Here is a 26,979-nt window from a genome sequence, read left to right as displayed (position 1 = left end):
ACTCACTCATATAAATGACAAAAGGCCATTTTTCCTGGATATAGATTATACTAAGAGTTTTTAATTAACTTTTAATTATGTGAAAGAAGCTCTTCATAACTTCTAATACTTCTTGTTTTATGGCTCATCCTTTCTGGCTAACTCACACCATCTAGCCTCTCCCAGTAAGGTGTGTTATATTACACAGAGTTTGATGGTGCTTACAGCTTTTTAGGAACATCACGTCAAATGCAATTGATATAAAAGACCCTAAATCTTCTGGTGCTTTTAATCAGTGGCTACCTGTAGTCCAGGGCAGCAGTGGATTAAAACATGGGAGATGAAGGACAAAGTGTCCCAAAAAGATATATTGGAAAGTTTTATAAGCTTAAGAAAACACAAGAACAAAAAGCAAATTTTGAAACAAATCTCAAGACCAGAAAATATTATTTGAATGTATTCTAGAATATAGTTGAGCAAATAAACGTTCTGTGGTGGTTTTACCATGCTGGGCAGCCAAACCACCACAACTGCCCTCTCACTCCCCCTCCTCAAAAGAACAGGGAGGGGAGAAGAAAGTATGCTGAAAAGAAGAAGGCGGCTCACAGGTTGAGATAGAGAGAATTTAATTAAAGGAAAAAGGAAGAGAGAGAAAAAGAAAGAAAGAAAAAGAAAAGAAAAACAAAAAACACATTTAAAGGCCATGCAGAAGCACAGAGAGAAGAAAAAAAAATTCTAATTTCCATCAATGAACGATGTTTGGCAACGTCCTGGGAAACAGGGCCTCAATACACGTATCAGTTGCTTGGGAAGACAGACATCTTCATAAGGAGAGCCCCCCCTCTACTTCCCCTTTCCCACCTTTTATTGCTGAGTGTGATACCATACGGTATGGAATATCCCTTTGGTTGGTTTAGGTCAGCTGCCCTGGTGATGTCCCCTCCCCACTTCTGGCTTTGGGGGCTTGGTGGGAGTCTTGGTGCTGTGCCAGCACTGCTCAGTAGTAGACAAAACATTGGTGTGATACCACTGCTCTTCTAGCTACAAGTGCAGAGCACAGCACTGTCTGGGTTGCTGCAGGGAAAGTTAACTCCATCCCAGCCTGACCCGGTACACATTCTTAATTATTATAACTGACACTAGAAGATCAAGGGTGGAAAGTCATCCTCCTAATCTAGGGATTTTGACAGAGATCCTGCCTCATCATATGTTGAGTCTTGGTCTAAGGGGCAATTGACCTCACTTTACCTGGGAATCTAGCTTTTACCAACAAGATAAATAGCAATTGTTAGGTGGCTCAATCTACTCACATTTTTTCAGGATGGCACTTTCAGAGCCACCCACTGTGGATGGGGAAAAAAAAAAAATCCTATATATGGGATGTAATAACTCCAGCAATTGTACAAATAGGGGACTGACTGGCTAGAAAGCAGCTTTGCTGAAAAGATCTGGTGGGTCCTCATTGAACTGCCAAGGGCAGAGCAGTGTGCCTTTTCAGCAAAGAAAGCCAACTACACATTCTGGAAAGAATGTAGCAAGCAGGTCCAGGGAAGTAATCCCTCCCCTCTACTTGGCAGTTTTCAAGACTACATCTGGAACAGCTCATCCCGTTTTAGGCTCCCCAGGACAAGAGAGGCATTGATGTAGCACGAGCTCAGTGGAGGACATGCTCAGCTTGCTCAGCCTGAAAAAAACTCAGGGGAGATCTTATTGGTGTCTAAAACCAGATGTATCTGAAGCTGGAGACTTCTCTTAGAGACATAGACTGGAAGGAGAGGCAGCAAGACAAACTGGAACATGGGAAACTCCAATGGCTTACGGGGAAAAGCATTTGTATGATTAGGACAAATACTGAAACAGGCTGTCCAGATTGTGAGTTCTCCATCCTTCGAGATACTCAGGACATGAGGGAATATAGTCTTGAAATATCTACTCTACCTGGCCTTTCCTGGAGGAGGAGGTTGAGCTAGATGACTTCTGGAAGACCCTTCCTACCTACGTGTTTCTGTTATTCACTGTTCTTCGAACATTCTAGGATTTATCCACACAGTCTGTCCATTAGCACAACAGGGGATTCAAGGAGCACAGGCAAAGGAGAGGGGGGAAAAAAAGAGAGCTGAACTTCTAACCCAGAAAAAAAAGTGCATTCATTTGAAAGGAAAGAAAGAAAAAGATTGTAAAAACAAGGAAGTTCCAAGTCAAGGAACTATATTCTTATGCAACACCTGGGCAGTATCCATCAGTGTTTATCAAACACTGGAACTACATCTGCCAGAACAAGAGCTAATTACCAACTGAGATTAATTGTTTTAATCTTTTCTGTTTAACCCAGGTTATTTAAGACTGCTTGTTCAGTTCCAAAGGCACCCAGGTCTGTGTTTTGTTTGCTGTGTTTGTACATGCCAGCTGACCTGCAGATTTAATCAAAAGCATGCACATCTGCAAGGCTGAGATTAGAAATCAGTTCTGGAGCAGTGAGGTGTTCTTTCCTCGTGAAAGTTAACTCTAAGATACCAAGGCCACTGAAAACATCAGTATGGTGTGGTGTTAATGTACAGTAAATGGGTGAAATTTATTATTCAGTCATTGAAAAAGGTTCTTTAAACTAAATTTTTGAAATTTTTAAAATAGCTAACTTTTCTACAAGTCGGAACAACTCCTAGTATTAATATGAACTTTTTGTGATTAAAGTTTCATTAAAAACGTGGGGGTGGGGGGTTGCTTTTTTATTTATTCCTGTAATTCTTTTTGTTTTCGGATGGCTGGTTCCAGTAGCCCCATATATACTTCCAATATTCCCAAAACAGTAAAATGACTCATGGTATCGGGTACTTGCTGCTAATTAAATCAAAATATGAACAAGATGGAGATTTTGAGGAGAATGGCAGAGATTTTTTCCATTCTTTGTTGAATTGTCAATGCATCCTCTTCAGTGTTTTGTTCTCCCATTCTGGAATTTCACTCTTTCTGGGATTCTTCCATTTCCCTTTGAATACCAACTGTATGCACGTACATAATTTTATTCCCATCCTGTTGGTATTGATGTAAAAGTTAGAGAAACTGTGATGTAACATGGGTTTATGAAATGCAGGTCCAGTTTGATGAACCTGATCTCTTTCTATGACACTGACATACTTAGTGGATGAGGGATGTGGATGTGGTCTACCTCGACTTCAGTAAGGCTTTTGACACCATTTCCCACAACATTCTCCTCAAGAAACTGGCTGCTTGTGGCTTGGACTGGTGTACACTTTGTTGGGTTAAAAACCGGCTAGATAGCCGGGCCCAAAGAGTTGTGGTGAATGGAGTCAAATCCAGCTGGAGGCCGGTCACTAGTGGTGTTCCCCAGGGCTCGGTGCTGGGGCCGGTCCTCTTTAACATCTTCATCAATGATCTGGACGAGGGCATCGAGTGCACCCTCAGTAAGTTTGCAGATGACACCAAGCTAGGTGCGTGTGTCGATCTGTCCGAGGGTGGGAAGGCTCTGCAGGAGGATCTGGATAGGCTGCACCGATGGGCTGAGGTCAACTGCATGAAGTTCAAAAGGCCAAGTGCCGGGTCCTGCACCTGGGGTGCAACAACCTCAAGCAGAGCTACAGACTGGGAGAGGAGTGGTTGGAAAGCTGCTTGGTGGAGAAGGACCTGGGAGTATTGGTTAATAGTTGGCTGAATATGAGCCAGCAGTGTGCTCTGGTGGCCAAGAAGGCCAACAGCATCCTGGCTTGTATAAGAAGCAGTGTGGCCAGCAGGTCTAGGGAAGTGATTGTCTCCCTGTACTCAGCTCTGGTGGGGTTGCACCTCGAGTACTGTGTTCAGTTTTGGGCCCCTTGCTGCAAGAAGGACATCAGGGTGCTCGAGCGAGTCCAGAGAAGGGCAACGAAGCTGGTGAGGGGTCTGGAGAACAAGTCTTATGAGGAGCGGCTGAGGGAGCTGGGCTTGTTCAGCCTGGAGAAAAGGAGGCTCAGAGGTGACCTTATTGCTCTTTATAAGTACATTAAAGGAGGCTGTAGCGAGGTGGGGGTTGGCCTGTTCTCCCATGTGCCTGGTGACAGGACGAGGGGGAATGGGCTTAAGTTGTGCCACGGGTGTTTTAGGTTGGACGTTAGGAAGAACTTCTTTATAGAAAGGGTTGTTAGGCATTGAATGTGGTTGAATGGGCTGCCAAGGGAAGTGGTGGAGTCACCATCCCTGGAGGTCTTTTAAAAGACATTTAGATGTTGAACTTAGTGATATGGTTTAGTGGAGGACTTGTTAGTGTTAGGTCAGAGGTTGGACTCAGTGATCTTGAGGTCTCTTCCAACCTAGACAGTTTTGTGATTCTGTATGTAAAGCTTCATATGAAATTCGCATTATATCCTGAAATACTAAAACCAAATCATTCCAAGTGCCAGACTCGTGGTAAGACCAAAGACCTTTGGATTCTGCTTTAGATGCTGGGGTCTGCGTTATGGACCAATTGTGAAGTTCCCGCTGACTCTGAGAACAGAATTGGTACCCCCAAGGTTAACCTCAGCCTGAGATTTTTAGAGCTCTGTGTAGCTTTTTTATTTAGACAAAAAGTATTAATTGTATTACTTCAATTTTATTTTTCAGTAGCAGCTCTAATTTATATCTGAATCTCTTTTAGCAATAGTCTTGCCAGGACAGGAAGCTCCTGAAATCTTCCTACCTGCCTTCTGTGTCTGTAAACTCACTGCCTGGTTCCATGCTCTCTGATTTCAGAATTGCTCTAAAGTAAGATTATGCTTCCCCCTCCCACACCCTGTAAATAAATAAATAAAGATGAAGCAGCCCAGCATAAATTACAAACATTTCATGAGACTTAAGTGTTAGTATAAGTGGGAGAAGGAGAATTAGTAGAAATGTTTTATACTTGTGCATTCATTTTATTTACTTTCCTACTTCTGAACTTCTCATTAAAATGTTCTAATAAGAGCCAAAATAATGTGCTTGGGAACAAACATAGAAACTACATACCTTGGAACCCAAGTTTACAAATCTAGCACATGAGTGAAAGAACATTTCATGTATTTCTGTCTCGGTTCTGCTGATGCACGACCTCTTCTCTCTAATATGTATGAGAATACATAGAGAATTGCCTATGCCTTATGAATCACAACATTTGACTGGGAAGATACTAACAGTCATGTTTCTGCAATGACACATGAGTGCTCTAACAACTGATGCACAAAGTCAGTGGCTCTGTCCCAGCAAATATTTTCTATTTATGTGTGTAAGGTGGAACAGACCCAGAAAAAATATCCTCTGCCCCTAATGCCCCCATTGGCCTTCTGAATCATGCTGGTAAATTTGGTGTTGTAAGTTTTCAGCAAAACCCGTCAGTTATGACAAAATGATTCTTTACAATATAAATAAATAAAATAATCTTTTAAAAGCTCCAATCAACACCTACCCTAAGTACATCTGGAGAAAACTAGCACAGTGAGTGCCAGATATGTGCTTTTTCTAAAACCCTACCTCAATATAAAATGGGTATTTTACAAAAATCTAAACCCTGATGGAGAGAGGTTTATTATCTACAGTGCTGCTAGAATCAGGCACAGCAGTACTGTATGCTTCTGAATATAAAAGCTCCATTCTTCAGTGAAGTCCTTTTTCTATTAATGAGATTCACCCTAATGGGACCAAAAATTACTGTAAAAGACATTTCCTTTCTGCTTTTCAAGGGCTTTTTTTCCAGTCCATTTGGGCTGGATATCAAAGATAAGGAGAAATATTTCAATAGCAAGAGATTTTATAATTAAGCTTTGTAGTCTACATAATGGAGATATAGCCAAATTCAAGTGAAAAATAATTACTGTTTTTGCAGTGCTTGCTTCTGCTGCTCTGCCTCCCTTTCTTCTTCCCTTTCCGTTTTCCTCTTCAAAACTACATAATCAGCTGTGGCTTATGTACAAAAGACTTGCTCGATGCAGCTCTTTCCCCAAGGTTTCCTATTTTCCCCACAGTTTACAAGAGAAGAACTACTCAATTTTTAACTATGCCCAGACCTCCATTAAGGAGAGCACCTTCAGTTCTTTAAAGGAAGCAGGTGCTTCTTTAAGGGTAAGGACTTTAATAACTCACTTTGTAGTGCCAGATATCCCTTCAGATATCGGAACAGATGAGTTCAAAATATGGTGTGAGACTTTGTAGATGACGTTAGGATGGGTACTGTGTTTCTCTTTTCCAGTCTTCAGGAACCTCTCCCAATAGCTAGAAACTGTCAGAGCTCTCAGTGGTTTCAGCCAGCTACTTCAACAAGTTTGGATGTATCCCATCTGGTTGCATGAACCTTTGCATGGGTAGAAAAGTATATACAGATACATAGTTTTGGAATATGCTGCATATTCTTTACAAATTCTAATACAGTTAGTGAATACATTGATCTCCATAAAAGCTTCTTTATAGCATCAGGAGAGAAAGGAATGGAGGTGCTTTAAGTTGATTCCTCTGTTGGAGTTGAGGATATCTTGGGAACATTATTACATGGCGTTTGCAAGAATACCAGGAATCTGTTGAGATTTTAGGACTGAAGGGGAAAATCTTGGCACACCTGATTTTTAGTGTGAAGGAATAGTTTTTACCTTTATTCAATATGGTGGGTTTTGATCAATGCCATACAACTGATATTTTTACCACCATAACTGCTTTCCTTCATGTTTTTTTTTTTTTTTTTTCTTTTCCCTCTATTTTCTAATTACTATCCATGTAATTTCTCTTCAAAGTTAATGCAGTTTTAATCCAAACAAATTAATGGTTGGAGGCTGGGAACTGTTTGACTTGTCTCTTCATTAAATTAGATCAACGCATATATGCAGTCATTTTTTGTGCATCCAATATACTGTTTGAGAAGCATTGCTTTATATTTACGCTTTGTGATGTCTTCAGGCAGAATATATTTACAGGTTTATTGGAGGTCTGAAAAATACGTCTTGAATTAGATTAATTAGTGAATGCCCAAACCAAAAAAGATCAGTGTGTGTCTGTTCTGTCTGGAAATAACATTTGTGGAGATGTTGGTGAGGAAGAACAAAACTTGCCCATTTCTGTTGTGCTATCTAATTCCCCTCTCTCCCCCCCCCCCCTTTTCTTTTTCCCTCCAAGTCACACAAAATGCCCTCATTTTATCAGCAGTATAAAACCTGGTTAGAGAACATTCTCCTGCTGTGACAAGAACTGGCTGTATGCCTCCTCAAGTGCTATTTTCCACTCAAACTGCTGATTTAGAACATACTGAAAGACCGATTTTGTTCCTGGTGTATTAGAGTACATTATTTTAAATGAAACCATATGAATATGTGAACATATCAATATGATAATCATTTCTCAAAACATCTTAAGACAAGATTTTGTTATTTTAGATATAGAAAGTTATAAGTGGTACATTAAGTGATCACCTTTGCTTGAGAATTAGCAATAGCCAGGTTAACATTGGACCTTGCAGGAAGACTAAAATGCTCTTCAGTTTTCACTTTATTCCCAATTGTACAATGCAGAAATTCACAGTGAAATATGCAGAGACAAAACAAGCAAAAAAATAAGGTGCAATGATATCAAAATAATATCAAGATTTGTTATTAAAAAAAAAAAAGACATTGACTACTCTTTCTCCCTGTACTGTAGCCTTTGACATATTCACCTCTCTGTCTCAGTATACTGCAGGAATGCCAACTTTGCTTAATCCAAATTTGCTTAATATTTGCTCATTACTGTAGAATCTTTGGTCCGGTGGCATCAGTTACTGCTCTGAAATGTTTTCGAACAAAGCATTCCTTGTGAAAATTTGGTTTGCCACTCTAGTTGAATTGCAATGTGTGTGTTTTTGTTTTGTTTTGTTTTGTTTTTAATGTGTGTTTATTCCAGCAATGTACAGGTGGGCGAAATTTGCTCCCACGGAGGGAGAGGTAATGTCTCAGCTTCCTTATCCTACCCAACACTTATCCTACCCATTCATTTCTCTAAATAAGAAAACTGAAGAATGGAGCTGCAGTTAGCATTCCCCAGAGATGGACTCTCAGTAGTCAGCATCTTTGAGGTGTTCAGTTATAGAGATCAAGCAGATTTAAATATATACAAATTGCCAACAAGTGCAACAGGGAAAGATTTTCAGGCTGGTCATCAACCTCCGACAGAACTTCTGTAGCTGTTTATCTGTGCGGATTCATTAGAATGATACACAGCCTGCCTTCAACATGCTGCCCATATAGTGAAAGCCCTAGAGAAAAGGTAGCTCTTTCGAAACTGTTTCGTCTTACTAGCAGATTATGTCATTTCAGTCTTGCCTAGTTGCAGTTTAAGCCATTTGTTGCTAGCATCAAATGTGATAGCATCACACTGCAATAATAATATTTTTCTGTTTAGATACTGATTCTGATGCTCATTCCCTCCTCATCATGTTTCATGTGTAACCAACTACTGCAGTTTCTAGCCAGCTTCTTTTAAGATCCTAAATCCTTTATATTTGCTCCACATCCTAACATGCCTAACATGTTGTTGGTACTAGTTTAATAGTATTAGAGCTTCAGTTGTGATTCTCCAAGTGATTAATGAGCTGACCACAACATGGGGGAGATGAAACTGTACTACATGCTTTCCATTAGCTCCACCATATTGTTTCATGTAACCTTTGATTGTGTCCTGAGATTATATGATCAGTGGAGCAGATGTACCTCGGGAGCCTTCCTTAAAATTACTGCCTTCCATTCCCTAATGGCAATTTTCACAGAAACTAGTTGCTGTTTTGAAATGCGTATGTGCGACTGTTGGAGAAGACTCTTCAAAAGAAAGAAAATACATGTATGAATTCTCAAAGTTGTTAATGTTTACCATGAAAAGTACTATTTTGGGATGCATGTATATTAATGTTAATGTACATATGAATGTGCATTTATGCAATTCAGTTGCACAAAGAAGCTGGATTTCTAGCTCTTCTCAGTTTTCAATGATTCATTTGTGATTACATTCACTAATAAGTATAAAATTTGTGAGGAATGATTTTAGGTGCAATTTCAAGGAAATATCTACAAGATTAACCTGCTAGCTGGAAGGAATTTTATTTTACTCTCTGCTTGGAATTACCCTGGTTCGATTCTTTAGATATTGTTTTTACCACTGTGAGAGTAACGGAACTATATTTCACTCTGCGGCTTTGCTACTCTTGAGTTATCAGGTCTTTCATACCATCCAAGATAAAAATCATAACCCTTGGCAGTCTGCATTCTGTTTTATGAATGCCGTCTGAGAAGCAACATCTCATTTACAATTGTGACCAGGAGCTAGAGTAATTTCTATATCAGCCAGGCACATCTAATAACACATAAATAATGTAAACTGTACGAGCAAGAAAAATAGATGACTTAGTTACTTAATCTCAAAAATGTTGAGGGTGTGATTGCAGTGCTGTGAAGCTATATGAATATTGCTCTGAGATAGCTTCAACATTCATGCAGATATGCAGTTCTATGTGGTGGTATCAGTAGGATTTCAGGGTTGCCTTGTGCCCAGCAGCCTTGAGTCCCGTTCAGTTAACAGCCTTCATCCAGGCATAATATTACATGTTCTTAATGGAAGTTAATTGACCTTAGTGGGGATGGCTCATAAGTTTAAAATTAGTTCTGCCACTAAGGTTTTTGCTGGAGTGAGTCCAGCACTCCTTAGGATTGAATGCCCATACCCAAGTCCTCTATGTCTACTGGAGGGCCTGGAGAGGTGTAGGCGCTTCCTGGGCATGCTTAACTACTCTTGTATGGCTGCTGTGTACTCTTAAATGAATAGTTTATGAATTTCAATAACTTACTCAGTCCAAAGTAAATTTCTTTTTTCCAAGTACAACTTAGAGTGCTCAGGAATATGGAGTGCCCTGATTTTTGACCATATACGGGCCCATGTAGTTAAAAAAAAAAAAAAAAAAAAAAAAGTGTATTATCTCTCTCACCACTTACTGCAGAAGTCTCCTGGAGTGAGTCAGATGCTGCAAGTCTAGAAATTTCTTTATGATGGACATTTTGACTTTTTTCCTTTTTTTTTTTTTTTTTTTTTTAATACTAGAGAAAAGGAACGGAAATAAAAGCTAGAATTATAATTAAGATCAGTTGCTGAAGCTGAAAGAGACAGCACAATTGTAATTTGTTAGAAGATTGCCTTGTTTTAGAGAAAGTGCTGATTAAGATCAAATTTATCTTGAGTTTACATTTTGATTGGACCTAGGCTGAGGGGAGGGAGTTATATTTCAGACACAGTGCAAATGATGCATGTTAATATCCTGTGTTTATTGCCACTTGAAATTAGAGCATAGCTTTGAATTGCTGCCAAATCTACAGTTAAGACTCCCTGGTAATCACTATGATTATTTCAAGTCTTCATGGTAATAGTGGGAAGAAGAAGTATGATACCCAAGCTACTGTAGCCTTTGCTGTCAGTGTCTTTTTATCCTTTGGGCTCAGATTGTGATTCCACCCAGTAGAGGGAGCAGACAGACATATATGTTGACCAATCAATCCTGAAAGAGAGATTAAATAAAAATGGCTTTAATCACATTATTTTCAGATTTATTTGGCTTCTTATATTTCTTCCTGCTTCACTATGTTTTTCTGAAACAAGAAAAAGCATGGCTTTCCTTAATTGTTGGGATGCTTTAGTTTATATGTTGACTTGGTTAACTATTTTTTTATAAGAAATATTTTTTGCATTCCTCTCCGTTGATCTACAGAATCCTTTTATTCACATGCTTGATAATCCATGGGTTATGTTCTCACCTTCAAATATTCTACTTACATTCAACTATTGGAAGTTGTAGATTTACATCTGATCTAAATATATACACATTCATTATTGTGGTCTGTTTAACTGATGGGAAATTAAGAAGTGAGATTAGGGATAAACAGCACAATATTAAGCTCAATTTTGTTTAAAAAAGAAAAGAAAAGAAACCTAAGAGTTTGACAGGAAAGAGAAATGTCATGTTAAAAAAAAAAAAAGGTTAAAAGAAGCTTAAGTGAGGTTTAGATGTGATTAAAATTTGTTCTGGTTTTTGGATACTAAATTATTCAAGCAAATAGCTGTTTATTCTGAGTTAAAACCCTCAGCACTTCTAGTCAGCACTCTCCAGATAGTATGTCCCAGTTGCATCACTTCATCAGTTGCTAGCAGGAAGGTTTGGGTATTTTTTGTACTTACAAAGTAAATAAAACGTTATGGAAAGCATTTAATGTGGGTACAATATTTACTCTGGAATATTTTCCTAAATAAGTAGTGCTAGCTAGCAGGCAAGTCTGAGCACCCAGTGCGTTAGCTGTGGGGGGCAATTCTGTATGCTTGGCACAAAATCATCAGTTTAAACTATGGAAATATAAATCAGAACACTGAGTGAAGTTCAAAAATATTTCATTAAATGAACTGTGATATGTGTGTAGGTAAGGATATAGTAAGGGACTCTGCCATGTATGCTTAAATATCTACAATCTTTAGGCTATATTTTTTCTCACAGATTTAACTCTGAAAGATGCATAATATTTTTTTTAAGGACACCATTAGCAATTCTCACAGTGCGTTTTCATTTCATTATATCTAACACTTTTCCTCAGACTTCAGTTTCAAGAATGATATTCTTTGAAAGTTGCTTTCTTGGTCCTCATTATGGATGAGAAACAGACATATCTATACTCGATGTTCATCAACTGTGACAGCTGCTCCCATATTTATAAAATTAATTCCTTTATTATTTTGAAACCAATCTTTGTGTATTTTTGTGATCATAAAATTTACTGGGCCAAAAAAAAGGAAAGCAGGTCAGTAACACTGTAGTCTCTGGACTGTAGTCACTCTAAACGGTAGTCTGGTTGTTATTCTCTTTAGGTGCAATTTATACCTTTTCTGGGGTGTATGCTATAGTTATTTGTCTTAGTTGTATACGTTGTTAAAGAAATAATCAGGAGAAAATGAAGATATTGACATTTATGGAAATTATTTGGACTACCAGACACTATACAAAAGAATTAATCTTTCTACATGGAATTAGTCCCATACTGAATCTAGTGATGCAACATGGAAGAACTTGGACTTGCTGCAAGCTATGCATGAGTCTCAGGAGCAGTCTTATGCACACATTAACAAGCTTCAGCAGGATTTGTGGAACTGTTATTGCAGCCTTCCTTGTAGAGTTTGCTTGACCCTTTTACACAGAACTGTGCGTTTTTTTTTTTTTGTTATCTGGTCAGAAACCAATGGGATTGAGCATTAGGTAGCTCAGGTAACATGCTGACAGTTTGAATTCTTTTATTTCCAAGAAAAATTAGATGCTTTGAGCCTGAGTTGCAGTTGGCAGTATAGCAAGGAAAGTATACATCTCCACACTCAGCATAAGTATTTCTCTGCACTTCGTGATGCAAGCAAAGGTGTAGGGAAGCACATTGTAGCCACATTCAACTTCAGTCTGGTGTCATGCCTCTGCAGAAAACTGCTGAATGAACATGTTACAAGAATCTTTAAATGCAGTATACACTAATAAATTAAACAGATACTGTTTGAAGAGTTTACCAATGATAAAGGAAGCCATTACATGCAGTAGGAATAAGAGACGGCTCTTGTGAAAATGTCATTTTTAAAGACCTTACAATAAAAATGACACATTTTCATACTCTTGGGTAAAGTTATAATTAAAAATATGGAAAATCTTGGGAAGGTTATGGGCTATTATGCTCTTCTGACTGACCTAGTCACACAGCTAATCACTGCAGTTTTGGCTTAATGAATGCATTAGCATGGGGTCTCAGAGATGGACCATGGATCCTGAAGTATGTGTAACTTTCTAGTTCAGCAATCTATTTCAATATGTGATATATGAAAGCTATGCAGAAATTTGTGAAACTGTGTATGTGTTTCAAGTACAAGTGCTCATGCATCCTTAAGTATTCAGTTTTACCCCCAAGCAGTAGCAGTAAAAGCCTCAACCATTTGCTGTATCTGTGCAATTCATTAAAAATTTCATTTTTTTGAACTTCAACTTCACCCTAAAAAGATGACTACATAAAAATTGTGCATTTTTTTCTAATGTATTTACTTCTCTGTATTCACATTATTGTAATCCTGTTTGCATAACTAGTTGCCATTTAGCTCTGTTAGCAAGTTGCAGGCACTATATAGCAGTGATCAGGATTCTGTGACATTTGCTGAATATTTTAAACATGTTTTGATTCTAAGATTATTACTGTTTTATTGTTTTTAAAAGAGTGAGCTAAATAGAGCCCAGCTGTCCTTTTGAAAATTCATGTTTTGTTTGTTGGCTGTCAGTTAATAAGGGCACCTTTTCACTTGCAAATGGGGTACATTTGGTCTGGGAGAGACGATAAAAATGGATCTCCACATTGGCATTTTTTAGAACTGTGCTGTAACACACTGAGCAACTACAAAAAGTGAAGAAGTTAAAAAGAATGCAGTTTTGATTAAATTATATGAGGAGAATTTCCTTGTTTCTGAAAGCCTGACACAAATTTCACACAAGAAAACAGCTCAAATTATTACTGTGTTTGAAGTAAGGTATTATCTGAACATGTGAAGGAAATGCAAATAATTGATTGGCTTATATTTCTGCACCAAAGTGAATTTCCCTTTTATCCAAAACATGGAGGAGAATGGTGAAGCAATGGAAATATTTTATAACGTAGTTCTTTCTTGTGGTGATTTTTATATAACTATAGCGGAGATTATTTTTATATTTAGTATTTATAAAGGTAGCCTCACTAGATAAAGTGATGTATTTATATGGGCGTATTAAATCCTTACTCATATTAGATCTTTTTTGGTTAGTCTCAAGATTTTCTCTTGTAGCTTCATGAACCTTGCATGAGAATGAAGATCTAAGACAATCATTTTGAGTAGAGATGAGAATTGTGATCAGTTTGGTGTGATTTGCAAGAGAAACTATAGAGTTTAAGATTCACAGATTAGGTCAGGGAAGATTAATACGATATTGCTGTCCCAACATCTTAAGATGCCTTTGAGTTTCTTTTCCATAGGATTTTGATAGATAAGGTGTGTACAAATTCTGACATTTCAAGAATAAAAATAAGGCTTTGTTTTCTGTTTTAGAGAAAACAGTCTTCTGAGTGAATGTTTGTTGTCATTTTTGTCTTTTAGATCATTCTTGTAAGCTCTTCTCATAATGACCGTGACCAAAGCCTTTTCATAAGCACGGATGAAGGAGCTACTTTCCAGAAACAACCTATTACTTTTTTTGTGGAAACTCTCCTTTTTCACCCAAAAGAAGAAGACAAGGTGCTTGCTTACACAAAGGAAGGCAAGGTAAAGTATGAAGATATTGCATTTGCTTGAAATTTAGGAACTAAATTCAGAGAGTCTGAATCTGAAGCCATTTAGGAACTAAATTTCAAGGAATTCACTAAGGAGTTAAGAAGATATATGAAACTGTTGTCATATGTCACTGAGCACTGGGTTTTATGAAATACCACTTGTCCAAAAGGAAACCATATTCAGTTTTTGAGAGACCTATTTGAATATTTATTTCATTAATGTCCAAATCTTTGCTTTATGGTAATTTCAATCCTGACATTTTTGGTTGATATGGATATCGGTAGTATTTATCCACCTGGAGGGGAGTTGAGTACTACCTCTGGAATGTGCTCCTCCCTAGAAACCAAATGTAAGCAATTGCTCTTTAATTGATAATGTAGTAGAAAGTTAGTAAAGCTGAAATATTGCCTTCAAAGGCCTTTCATGGGATGTAAAGGAAAGTAAAATAAACTGTTCAGTCATACAGCAGAAGAGGATTTTGGTAATCACTGAATCTGTAGAAACAGATTTCTCTCAACAGTAGATTAATTCTCTCACTCATGATAGAATATATTAAGATGCAGTCATTGTATTATGTAATTTTGACCATCCTTGAGACTTTTTTTCTGATTAAATTATAAAGTCATCTCTCTGGATGGGTTAGGCTAAACACCAAGTGAGCAGACAACCCGTAAGCGTGTCATTCATCTCTTTTTCATAGTGCCCAAACTGCAACATTAAAATCACTGTGATTCTGGTCCTGATAGTGGTCTTGTCTGTCTTCCATTGTTACTCCTGTTTTAAAATGAAATTAGTCAAACACTAGTCCAAAAATGGACCCTTGTAAGAGATCATAGAAGGTGAGTGTAGTCAGACACAGTTGCTAATGCTGCAGCAAAATACTACACTGATTTCAGCTATGTTACATCAACTCATCCTTTGGGATATTTTCTGTAATACATAACTTAATAGCTGATCCCAAAACAATTTGTTTTTACAGGCATTTGCAAATAAGGATGGAAGCATAATAATAATAATAATAAAAACATAGCAAACCAAACTCCGTCTCAAATTACATGGAGTATTTTCCTTACTAGTTTCAATTTCAAATCCTAACACAATTAACTGTTACAAATGTGGTGAATACGTTATGTGAACAAAATGCTTCAGGGAAGCCTTAAGTTATGAAAAGCCTATGTTATGATAAGTGCTGTTCTCAGTTTGACTTTTGTTTCTGATAATAGATATAATCCCCAATTTTAATATAGTTAGGAGATCAAATGGCTCAAAAAACTAAATGGCAGAGTCTTTAAGAGTCATAGTGTGCTTAAGAAGTTGACCAGCCACCAACAAGTGTTTTAAAGTGATTAAAAATATTTGTCAGGAAAGAGAAGGGGATAGGAGCTCAATGTGAGGCATTTCCTTTGTGTTTTGATGAATTATGCAATAGGGAGGTTTTCAGGCATTTTATACTTCAATAATTATCCAAAATAAGTGATACCATTACTAGCTACACTTAAAGTGCAACTGGACAAAAAACTACAAAATACTCACTAAATGATAACTCTAATAGTAGCAGGGAAAGTTAGGTAGAGTCAACCATAACTTACTGGACAAGCCCCGCATCTTTACCTAAGATATTAAAGGAGGAAGGGTGCCTTTGACTATAACTGGGCAAGTAATCTGCTTCAAATTTGTTTAAGATCTGACAAAGCTGGCTTATCAGGAGGAAATGATATTGGCAAAGGAGGAGTTGAAAATCAGACTTGTGGCTTCTCATGAAAAGAAGTCACTGTACTAAACTCAAAGGTTTCCAGAGAGTCTGAATCTGAAGCCAAAATCTGTTTGGCCTAGGGAGATTGCATACTCCAGATTTTTGAGTTAATTAACTTTACTTTCACTGAAATAGCATAGTATGAAGAAGTTATATGAGCTAAAGCTCAGGAGAAGCCATTACCTCCTGTTACTCAAACGATTTCTTACAAAGACACTTTTGAGTATACAAGGAATGCAGGATCAAGTCCTTCATAAATAGCAATCAGCAAAGCTTCTCTGTCTACTGGAGCATCACGGCCTTTCTCACAACTTCTGATTTGATTTAGTCCTTATTTTATGTTGCTAAATCTGCATTGTTCTTTCATTCAGATGCCTAGATTTTATTTAAATACAGCTCTAGCCTCTGGCTGACACCATAAATGAATGCAAATCTAGTCAATGTAGTTGGACTAATCCATTTACTGTCTCAAATCTATACTCCCTTTTTCTGGCTACCTCAGCAATAATGAATAACAATCAGCTATTCACTGGGTCTCTATAAATGCTTTTTGATTTTTAAAACTTGACAGAGATAAAGTAGATTTTAATTGTTCATTGGGAAGCTGTAAGGATGGAAAAATGGTAAAACTAAGAAATGCATTTTTAATTTCTTCTCAAAGTGATTCTCTACAATTATTATGTGGGTGATAATTAACATCTATTAGATGTGTTCACTAAAGCCAGAAATTTTAGCTGTCCACTAATATAGCTGTTTTCACCTCAAATGTGTACCTAAGTTTGGTACAACTTATTTTTTAAATTTCTTTCAAATAGTTCATCAGTTAAAAATCCCTCTGTTTGAATGTTGCATTATTCCTACTTTGTTCTCCCTTGCAGTAAGATTGCAAGGGCTTCTCACTACACAAAATCAAACTGTTTATTCATAAGCTCCTAGAATTAAAATTTAAATGTGTGTGGAAGGTTTATTTGGATCGGGAAGGGCCAGGGTGTGGTTGGGGTTTGATCTCTTTGTTGGTTGTTTTTTTTTGGCCCCCACTGCACAGACATCTCTGTTCTATTGGTGAGATTCTTCTCAAATTTTCTTCTGAAATTTATCCATGACGAAAAATACATATTTTTTTTTTTTTATGTGCCACTGTTGTCTGTTATCACAAATCACTCTTTTCCCTCTTCCAGGAACCTCTGAATTCTTGTTTTGTTTGCAGGTTGGACACCAGAATTAGGGCAAAGCTTTAAATGATTATCTCTTCCAGGTTAATAGTGGTTTGCTATGACAGGTAGCTAGCTGAGCAGGGCCCACCATTTGATGACCACAGTCAAAACGGTGGTCATCTTTTCTGCCTGTGGTTACAAATGTTTGAAAAAACAGCTCAGGTTCTCTGCTCTGAATGGTCTGGCAGGTGCAAAGCCATGCTTCTCCCACTCAGGAGGATGCTCTTCACTCTGACTTTTTGATTCCTGGATTATTTCTGTCTGTGCACTGGCTGGGTCAACATTAAAGTAAACTATGAGTCCTGATCCTCATTTCTTACCACAGCTGTACTTTACCTGCTTTAGCTGATTGTGCAGTGGAATGAAGCCCAGTAATTTTGAAGTGCATAGAAACTGTAGGAAATGCTGTTTTATTTCTAATTCAAATTTAATGAATACCTGCAGAGTTTATGTTGAGGGAAGTTACTTCAGCCCTTATCTTTACATAGTAATAATGCTGTTTTTCTGTAGTAAAACATAATTCATAGTTCTATTCATTTGCAACTGAACCTGTAATTTTAAAAGAAAAACATTTCTTACTAGTCCTCATAAGATTCTCTCCTCTCTAATGGCTGGTGTCTGAACAAGTGAATTATTCCCACATCAGAGTAGGACAATTTTATTTGCATTTTTTGCATTGGAGACATTAAGAGAAATCCTATCATATGTAAATTGGATCAAACAAGAAATGCATGTAGACAGCAGGGGGTTTTAAATCTGTCTCATAGGCAGTTGCTCTTTTAACTACAGGAAACAGATTATGAAGGCAAATGCTAAAGAAGGGAGATTTTTGAAGAGCTATTTCATTCCCCAATTTATATTTGGTTAAAACAGCTGTGGTCTCCTCTATTGATATATATATCTGTATCATTAGCATTTGACTTGGTGGGAATAAGCTTTTCTGAGGGAAGGTGGAACTGGAATCATCCTCTTCCTTCAGGCCATCATCTGCCACTCTTTTGAGTGACCATTTCTCACGGGTCTTGAATTGCTGTCCATGACGCATGCACCTAAATACATCTTTCCACATCAAATCTCTAAAGTATTCCTATAATATCTTTTGGTCCTACTTTAGCAGAGTTTTGAATCCATTGACTTCCTAGCTTAAGTATGTTTGATGGAATTAAGGCCTGAAGCATAAAGGGAGCATTTGTGCTTGTTTCCTCAATGAGGGGAAAGAAGGAGAAGAAAAGTATCCTTGTACCCTCCCTCTTATGTAGCTTTGCTGGGGTCAAAAAGAATCTGACCCAAAATGAATTATGAATTGTTTTCATGGTGGACAAGAAGACATTGTCACTGAGTTTTGTTCTTTATGGAAAGTTATCGTGGAGAGTTCCTGATTTCTTTTTTTTTTTTTGGTGTGCAATCTGTCATTTTAATAGTGACATGGGACCTCCGTTTTAATATGTATATCATTGTTTTTATTGTATTTTAATATGTACATATTAATATGTACATATTTTAATATGTATATCATTTTTTTTTTTTTGTAGGTTTATGCATCTATTGACTTGGGGAAAAAATGGACTCTTCTGCAGGAGCGAGTTTCAAAAGATCACATTTTTTGGTAAGATGCCCATTATCTTCCATATAATAATAACTTTTTTTAAAAAATGAGTAGCAAAAATATTTGTTTCTAATCAAGAAAGATGTTTTCAGATGTGCTAAGGAGAGTAAGAGCTTTGGTTTCTTTTGCAGATCGAGTATGTCAGCATTGATGCATCCACTATTGTAAATTTGTGCTCACGCTAAGTATCAGTATATAGGGGTTAATAGGTCTAGTTCTATGAAGCTGAAGATTAAAGAGAACTGTAATGTCCAATGACATTTTTTTTTGTTTTACTGGTAAAAATTGGTCTACAAAAAGGGAGAACAGTATTTTCACGGAGAAAAATCTATAACGTTTTTAAGAAATGTTGAATCAGACCTATTAACTGGAGTCATATATAAACTTACACTGTTAGGGAAACTGGTGAAAAATATGACTTTACTGAGTACACATATATCAAATGATTTTAATTTATCTTGCCTCTCAAAACATTTAGGAAGTGATTTAAGCAGAATGACAACATTTTTGAAGGATGTCAATGTCTGTTTTGTTTTCTTTTCTGCAATTTAAGTAATTTTGTAAAATATATAATTTGCATCAAAATTAAACTTTGGTGTTTTTAATTGATTTTGTATTTAAAAGTCTTCAATTTACACAATTCATATTTATCTGATTTCTATTGGAAAAGTCCAGATAATTCCACCTTTCACATTTTACTTCAATGTATTAATATAGAACGTGTATAACCATATTATTACAAATAATTAGTATTTTTTATTACAGGATTAGTCATAACATGCTAGTCACTTTTGTTCTCTAAATGTCTTTTGATTTGTTTTAGTTCTAGAATTGTCCTTGCAAAAATTAAGGGAATTTTTCATAGTTCCAAATAACCCTTTTTTTGTTGTTTTTTTTTTTTTGTTTTCTTTTTGTTTTGTTTTCCTGTAACCTATTACTGTCCATATTAGTCTATGTTTTTCCATAGGTAAACAGCCTGTGGTTTGTTTGTAGTAACACCTATCTTATAGGCGTAGGTGTTACTATATACTATATATACTGCCATGTATTACTTCAAACACAGTTTGTTCATAAATGTCACATTCCTCTCAGAGAAAAGTAATAAATTCTAAGAATTTGTACATTTACAAACATTATAAATAATTTCCAGGCCTTGCTTTCCCCTTTTCAGAGGAGAGACCTCTCTGATTTCTCTCAAGAACTTAATCAGCCATCAACAGCAAGGATTATGGGGGCAGATATTTAGCATTGCATTATGATCCTATGATCCTTCTCTAATACTTCTTAAGAGTCATTAGAAGTAAAATCTTTATTTCTAAAAGAATTTTACTTCTAAAAATAATGTGTGATGTTGCAATAAAAAAAGAATCTGCTGTGAATGGAGGGTTGGACATCATGGCCTTCCTGTAGATGTTACTGTAGCATTATATGAAACTTTCCACCCTTCATTATGGCCTTCATCACCTGAGTTATCTGAGTGCTGAGTAGAAACTAGTATTTGTGTAGTTTTCCATGAGCGTACGATTTGTTGTCAGACTTTGCCTACTGGAACACTCTTCTAAGTCTAGTATTGTTTTCTTGGCAATATGTAATATCTGATATGTTAAAGATAGGTGAAATTAATTCAAAGTAATCGTGTATCTCTATAAATTAGGGAATGTGTCTTGCTGATACTGGCTGGTTGTGCTGAGAACATTTCACTGGGCAGGTCTTTAGCAAATGGTACTTTGGTATCAATAGAGCTTTGGTACTGTATAGAAGTGTATAACATAGCCTAAGATTTTTATTTCAGCCTGGTAGATACAGATATCCATCATAATATTTTCCTGTGCTTTTTAAAAACAATTTCCTCTTGTGCCTCCAGCAGAAGCCAGATATTCACACAATTCCTGAAGAAGCTTTTTTTTTTTTATTATTATTGAAAATCTGAATGCACTTAATTTAATGCAATGTCTTGTATATTTATTCTATGTGAAGGTCAGTAGGGACTGGGTAGTTTATTTATGTGCAGATCTTATACTATAGATTTCTAAGCAATATATTTAAATAATCTTCGAGGCTTTATGTGCTTTTTCAAGTGTTTTGGACTGTCCCTTAAGTGTTTTTGCAGATCTAACATATGGAATTTGGTCTTTCATGATAGTGGAACTAATGGAAAGATTATTGATATCACTGGAAAGTGTACACTATCATCTCTATTTTAGCAGTACAGAATATTTTCATCCCGTCTGTGATTTAGTGTGGCATTTTCTCCTCCTCCTTCCTCTCCCCCCAGCTGTTTTCCCAATTTGTTTCATTTATACTTTTGGAAAGGAAAGTTGACTAATCCTTCATAGCAGTTTTTCTTCCCAGAGCAGCTTAGGAGGGCTTGGGAGGCTGCAGATGTAAAGATGGTTGCAAAACTTACGTATTCTAGAAACTTCTTTGTTTTTCTATATTTGTTTTCTCATTGAAGTTCACATGAAGAATAAAAATATAGGGGAAAGTAAAACAAAAACTTTTTCAGTGAATTTCCATGTAAAAATCCTGAAAATAAATTATTTTAATTAATTTCAAAGCAAAATCATGAAATGTAGATTTGAAATTAACCTCAGAAAATCAGTGAAGTTTCAATATAATTCAAAATAAAATATTTCATTTTGTACCTGAACTTAAAAATAACTTTTTTTTATAAATACTAATTGAGACTTTTTTTTTTGTTAAAAGTTTGAATTTTGAGCAAATTCTTGTGCATTAAAATTCAGAAATTTTGGTTCCCATGACCAGTTTTACTTCTGCCTAAAAACTACAACCAACCATGCATTATTGTCCTGAAGTTAATATTTCTATTGAAGCGGTATTGTAGGGCCTAATCCTTGTATGTAGTTTTTTCCAGTTCTTAGCATATTTGTTGGAGCGTATGCAAAGAGTTTGCTTTAGAAATAGAATAACCTGTCCCAGTAAATCATTAAGCACCCACACATCACAGGATATATTAGTTTTATATATCAAGCCCATTTAAAAAAAAAAAAAAAAAAAGAGAGAGAGGAAAAAAAAAAGTATATTATGTGGTAATAGTCTAGAAGAAGAAAGAATTCTGCAGTTTGGGATTCCTCTACCTCTGCTGCTGCTATTCTTTTCAGTCCCTAAGGCTTATGCACCAGTTAAGTTCCTTTTGATTTCTTAAAATAGAGCTTAGTAATACATAAGAGAAGAACAGATTGTAAATCAGCTGTCTACACCAGCACAAATATACCCCAGGACAGTAAGTCCTGAAGCAGTAATTACCAGAGAATTAGGCCCAACATACTTTCATTATGATTTTGTCTGGAATCTTAGAAATTTATCCTCAGCTTACTAGAATATGTGGATCCAATGTGAAAGGTATCTATTACTCTTATTTTTAGAGATCAGTTCTCCATTTTCATGAGAGGTGAAAACATAAAAATAAAAAATGATGAGTGTATTTGGATAGAGCGGTTGTTCTCCAGGGACCAAAGTTCTGTTCTTATCATGAAATCCCACATGAGCAATCAATCATAGTTGCAGCCATTAATGTCAAGTGTAGCGAGTTCCTGCCTATTTGAGTGTCAGGTGAAAGAGTGGAGTTTAGAGGTGTTATGCCCTGAAGGAGAGAGAAATGGAAAGAAGATTTCATTGAGCTTTTAACATTGAATTTTGTGTGAAAGGCTCTTGTGTGGGAAGCCAGGGGATCTGCGTGGGCAGTCATTCTTACGTTTGACTTAAGCATTCAGGATGATATTTGTTTCTATTCCTATCTGTGTGGTGATGGGGATGACAAACCACTTTGGCCCTGCTGTTCAGATAAGGGTGGCAGGAAAAACGTTTTTTAATAAAAAGTGTTTAGGAATAGGGAGCAAATGAGGAGCAACACTGGCTGTGCAAGGCATTGACTGAGTCATTGAAGGTGCATCTTTCAAAGAGATGTGAAGAAGGCAAGGCCTGAAACATAAATCAGTTGTAATCTACTAACTTTAGCTTATATAAATCAAATTGCGGTTTTGTCTCCCTGAGTAATCAGGTTGCCAAGAGTCAATTGCATTTTAAGCTACTCAGAAAAAGCATCTACATGCTTTTGACTTGCTTTCTAAGCAAGACAGTACCCTTAAACCAATGATGTGAATCACTAGAAATCAGTCAGTGTAAAGTGGGAACTTCTTACCTTTTGGGTAAAGTTCATGTTAAGGGATGATAAGAGGGGCAAATAAAAGAGACGTGTACGTTTTCAGTTGGCATTTCACTGGGGACTCAGCCACATCAGCAAGCAAATTTGTTTTTATTTGGTTTTGGATTCAGATGGTATATTTGAAGATATCACTTCATCAATATGCATCCAAGTGAACTGGATTGAATATTTAACAATGAAGGGACCTGTTGGAAGGAGAGGGAGATGCATGTCCACAGCAGACTCTACTTGATTAGTGCCCATAGACAACTGCTCTGCCTCAGAAGTAAAATATGAAATCATAATTACCACATAAGGGATTGATGCTTACAATTCACATTTTGAGATATGTATTACTACACATCAGTGGTAGTTTTTGTTTGTGTATATTACATAAATACCAAATTCTAGGTAGGCATTGATGTTTTTCTAGTAGTGCATACAACTGGGATGAGAAATTACTGGGGCAGTTTATGAGGAAGAGAGCTGAATAAAAGCAAAATTGTTATTAAAATAATGCCAAATGTCTGCTAACTTGCATTCTTAATGAAGAACTCCTAAATTTTAAATTCTTAGAATTTTAGCATTGTCATTTAAAAATACAAAATTTTAAATGCCTGTATCGTGGAGTATATATTTATACACAGACCAAGACGGATGCAGAGATCTTATTAGACCACTCCATCGCACCATTTCTATGCTGATGTAATGCTGAGCAAGTTGGTGTTGTGTCTTGGTGGAGCACTAATACAGAAAAGTGAAGGTCATGCAAAAGCTAATCTTTTGAAACTTCTCTAAAGTCTCAAGCAACATATACATATAAAGAGCTGTAGTGCCCCTCAAGAGGCCGAATTCAGCCCTACCTTGTATATGGAAACATAAGTGTCCTGTTTTCCCTTTGCTTTGCACTTTATTAGGTGCATCTTTATGAGTTTTATGACATAAATAAATTTAGACATGCACAATGGCTGCACCACAGCAACCCTGTATCAGTGCACCACCAAAAGGCGCTGCTTTTCTTCTACAGGATTGGTGGTCAACTACCTTCATGGTGAGGTGGCTTAAAAAACAGAAAACCAATCCCCCAAATTCCCCAAATTACATTTTGCTGAATTAATTTTCCCAAGACGCTCAGCATGGTGTCAGACAAGCACGAGTGCTAGCACAAGGGAGGGTGATGGAAACTTGTGTTCACAGGAAAGGGAAAAAGCATATTGAGACTGCCTATATTCACAACACCCTACAATCAAGTCAGTCTATTTTCATTTTGAAGTGTTGTAACCACACTGTAATGTGATCTGAAGTGCTGGCATGTTGCACTTGCTTTAATCAGAATTGTGTATTTGGTGAAGAGATATTTATTTTCATAGAGGAAAATTTGTCTGATCTAAAATTAATCTGTTTTTAGGTCTCCCTCTCCCCCGCCCGTGGAAATTTTAAGTGCATGTTGTAAAAACTGAAATTGAAAAAAAAGGGTTTTGAAGAAAGTGCTCATTGCACTGAAAGCTTAAGTTTCTATTTGAAAATAGAATTTAATGTTGAAATGACAACAAAAAAGGAAGAAGCTTTTGAATTACAAGTTGTTGTAATACATTGTGTCTGTAAGATGAAAGAGATCCTGTCCTAGAGCTGGCTCAGGAGCAGTGAGCTGTGTTTGTGAATAGATGTGTGGACATAATCCTCACACTGATATGATATATCTGTGTTGTGGTAGCAATCATTTTATATATGAAAATACATTAAAAAAAAAAAAAAAGCTTAGATTTCTCCTTCAATATGAAAAAGCATAGCTGAGCCTTCCTTTTAAGTGGATCACTTACAGTATGTATGGTTTTTGCCTATCATTTTACGAAAGCTATATTGCATGAGCAGATGGACTGTGTTTAGCCCTGTAGTATGTTACACCTAGTATGATACACCTTTTTCCTTTGGTTCATCGTTTAAACACAGTTGAAATCACAATATTGCTGTTTAAAGTACTGTTGGCAGGGGATTTCACTGAACTGAATGGATTAGTTTATTCTTCAGGGATATTGCTTCAAGTTCTCTGCATTAGCTATACTCCATTCTGAAGATTTTCTTAGTAGCCGTAATAGATGTGTCTTTTTTCAATGAAAGAGAAAAGGACTGTTCCTAAGTGTTTGTAAAAATAGGCAAAAAGTTTCCCAGAGTTGGGAAACTTTGCTCTATAGTTGATGTTCAAAAGTAGACTTTGAGGGTTTAACATCTTCAGTGAGTAAATAGAGAGCCATCTGTACAATTAGAATAATATAAAACACAAAACCTGGCTTTGAAAAAATGAAGTTGTTTCCTTATTTTATTTACTTATTTTTTGCCTCTCAGAATGAATAAACTCTGCACTTAAAGAGTACAACTCACATGTTTGATGTATCTAAAGTGAGATATCTATGGGTACAGCTTAATGGTAATTTCTTTTGGCAGCTCTGTGGCTTCTGTCTTTGTGGGGTTACCTTTAAACTAGATAGTTCCAACCACTGGGACCTGACTGGTTCAGTGGAACAACTAAGGTGGTGACGGAGAGGCAACACTGGGAACACAGCAGGGAGGTGGCTTAATCTGGTAGAATAACGAGTAGAAATGGTTGTCAAATTGCAACATGGAGTTGTCACCCTAAACCTTCTGTGTGTCAATGGAGGTGATCTAGCTGGTTTAGGAAGAGAGGACTTACCTTCTTGTTTAATGAATGTTCTCCTGTTTAATGAAGCATAGTTTCAAAAGGGAGAATAGAGGAAATGTGTGAACTTCAGGGGGAAAGAGGTATTACTTTTTCCTGACTGGGTTTTAAAAAGCTTTTCTTGTGATTTTTTTCACACCTACTGAAATACAAATCTAAAGGAGAGATGTAGTCCAGGTTGGAAGCTTTCATGTTCTGTGTACATGTGGTATTCATTAACACCGATCAGTTACAACCTCTTGCACTAAATGATTACACTGGAAATGAGATTAGACTCTATTTGCGCCAGCTGCCACTGTTAGGAGGAACATGATAGACAGATCATTCTCACTTCTGAGCTATTGAAAGAAGTGTGTAAAGGTATTGACGTGTATCTCTAACTGTGCTCATGAAATCATGTGTAATGAGTTATAGACATAGGAGTTGTTTTTTTTTTTTTTCACAAATACCCCTAAGCTGTATTATTGATACTAATCAGCAAGTCAGGTTGAGCCTCAAAATACTTCAACCCTAAAGTTTCTGTTAGTTTGTAGTTCAGCTGCATGTGGTCTAGAACAAAAGATAAAGTATTCAACAAACGTAATTCTCTTCCTTTAGAGAGCTGACTGCAAACTAAATAGAAGATTTGATTCGGTATGTCATGAGTATCTAGAAGAAATAGATAGTATAATAGGTAATGTACACTGAAAAAAGTAGTCCACAGATCTCCCCTCACCCCCGCCCCATTCAGATACACTTTTATCAGACCTCAGTGAATATAATAGCTTTTCTGACTTGATGTATTTTCTCCAAAATGCTCTAATAGTTTGTGTTTCAGAGGCACAATTTCTTAGAAAATGCAGGACTTGTCCATGCATTTATTAAAAATTCCTAGTAGAAGTTTCCTTCACATTTCATGGCTTGGCAGAGCTCATCACTCCCCCTCCCCTTCCTTATTCAGACTGATCATTTATCTTATTAGGAAAAAAACAGCAATGTGATTATTTCTGGTTGTTATGCAGCAGTGGAAATCATCCAGTCTCTTCCCCCTGGCCTGCATTCCCAAGGAGCCACCAATTACTGAGTCTGGGTTTTCGCCGCTCCTCATAAATCAATGTCATTAAAATCATTAAACAATGATGTAATTTCAATCCAAAGTATTAGTTTTATTGCATTTGATTATTAATAATTGTATCAAAATGACCCTTTTCTCTAAGTACTGTAATGAGGTTTTTTAGTACCTGAGTCCAGCTGCATTTTGTTACTCAGTGCACCTCC

The 26,979-nt window shown here is 36.7% G+C and overlaps 1 protein-coding gene across 14 annotated transcripts in view; it reads left to right on the top strand.

Moving 5' to 3' along the window:
* Window positions 1-26,979, top strand: part of SORCS2 (sortilin related VPS10 domain containing receptor 2) — a 595,072-nt gene that overhangs the window by 464,148 nt on the left and 103,945 nt on the right. For all 14 annotated transcript variants that reach the window (XM_068679841.1, XM_068679839.1, XM_068679837.1 and 11 more), the window contains exons 4-5: window positions 14,116-14,280; window positions 18,789-18,862. In XM_068679841.1, coding sequence (XP_068535942.1) covers window positions 14,116-14,280; window positions 18,789-18,862 — 239 coding nt within the window. The remainder of the gene's footprint in view (window positions 1-14,115; window positions 14,281-18,788; window positions 18,863-26,979) is intronic.

Source organism: Anas acuta, chromosome 4 (assembly GCF_963932015.1).
Source record: "Anas acuta chromosome 4, bAnaAcu1.1, whole genome shotgun sequence".
NCBI lineage: Eukaryota > Metazoa > Chordata > Aves > Anseriformes > Anatidae > Anas > Anas acuta.
The sequence above is the reverse complement of the archived record's forward strand: the minus strand, read 5'-3'. Positions and strand labels throughout refer to the sequence as shown.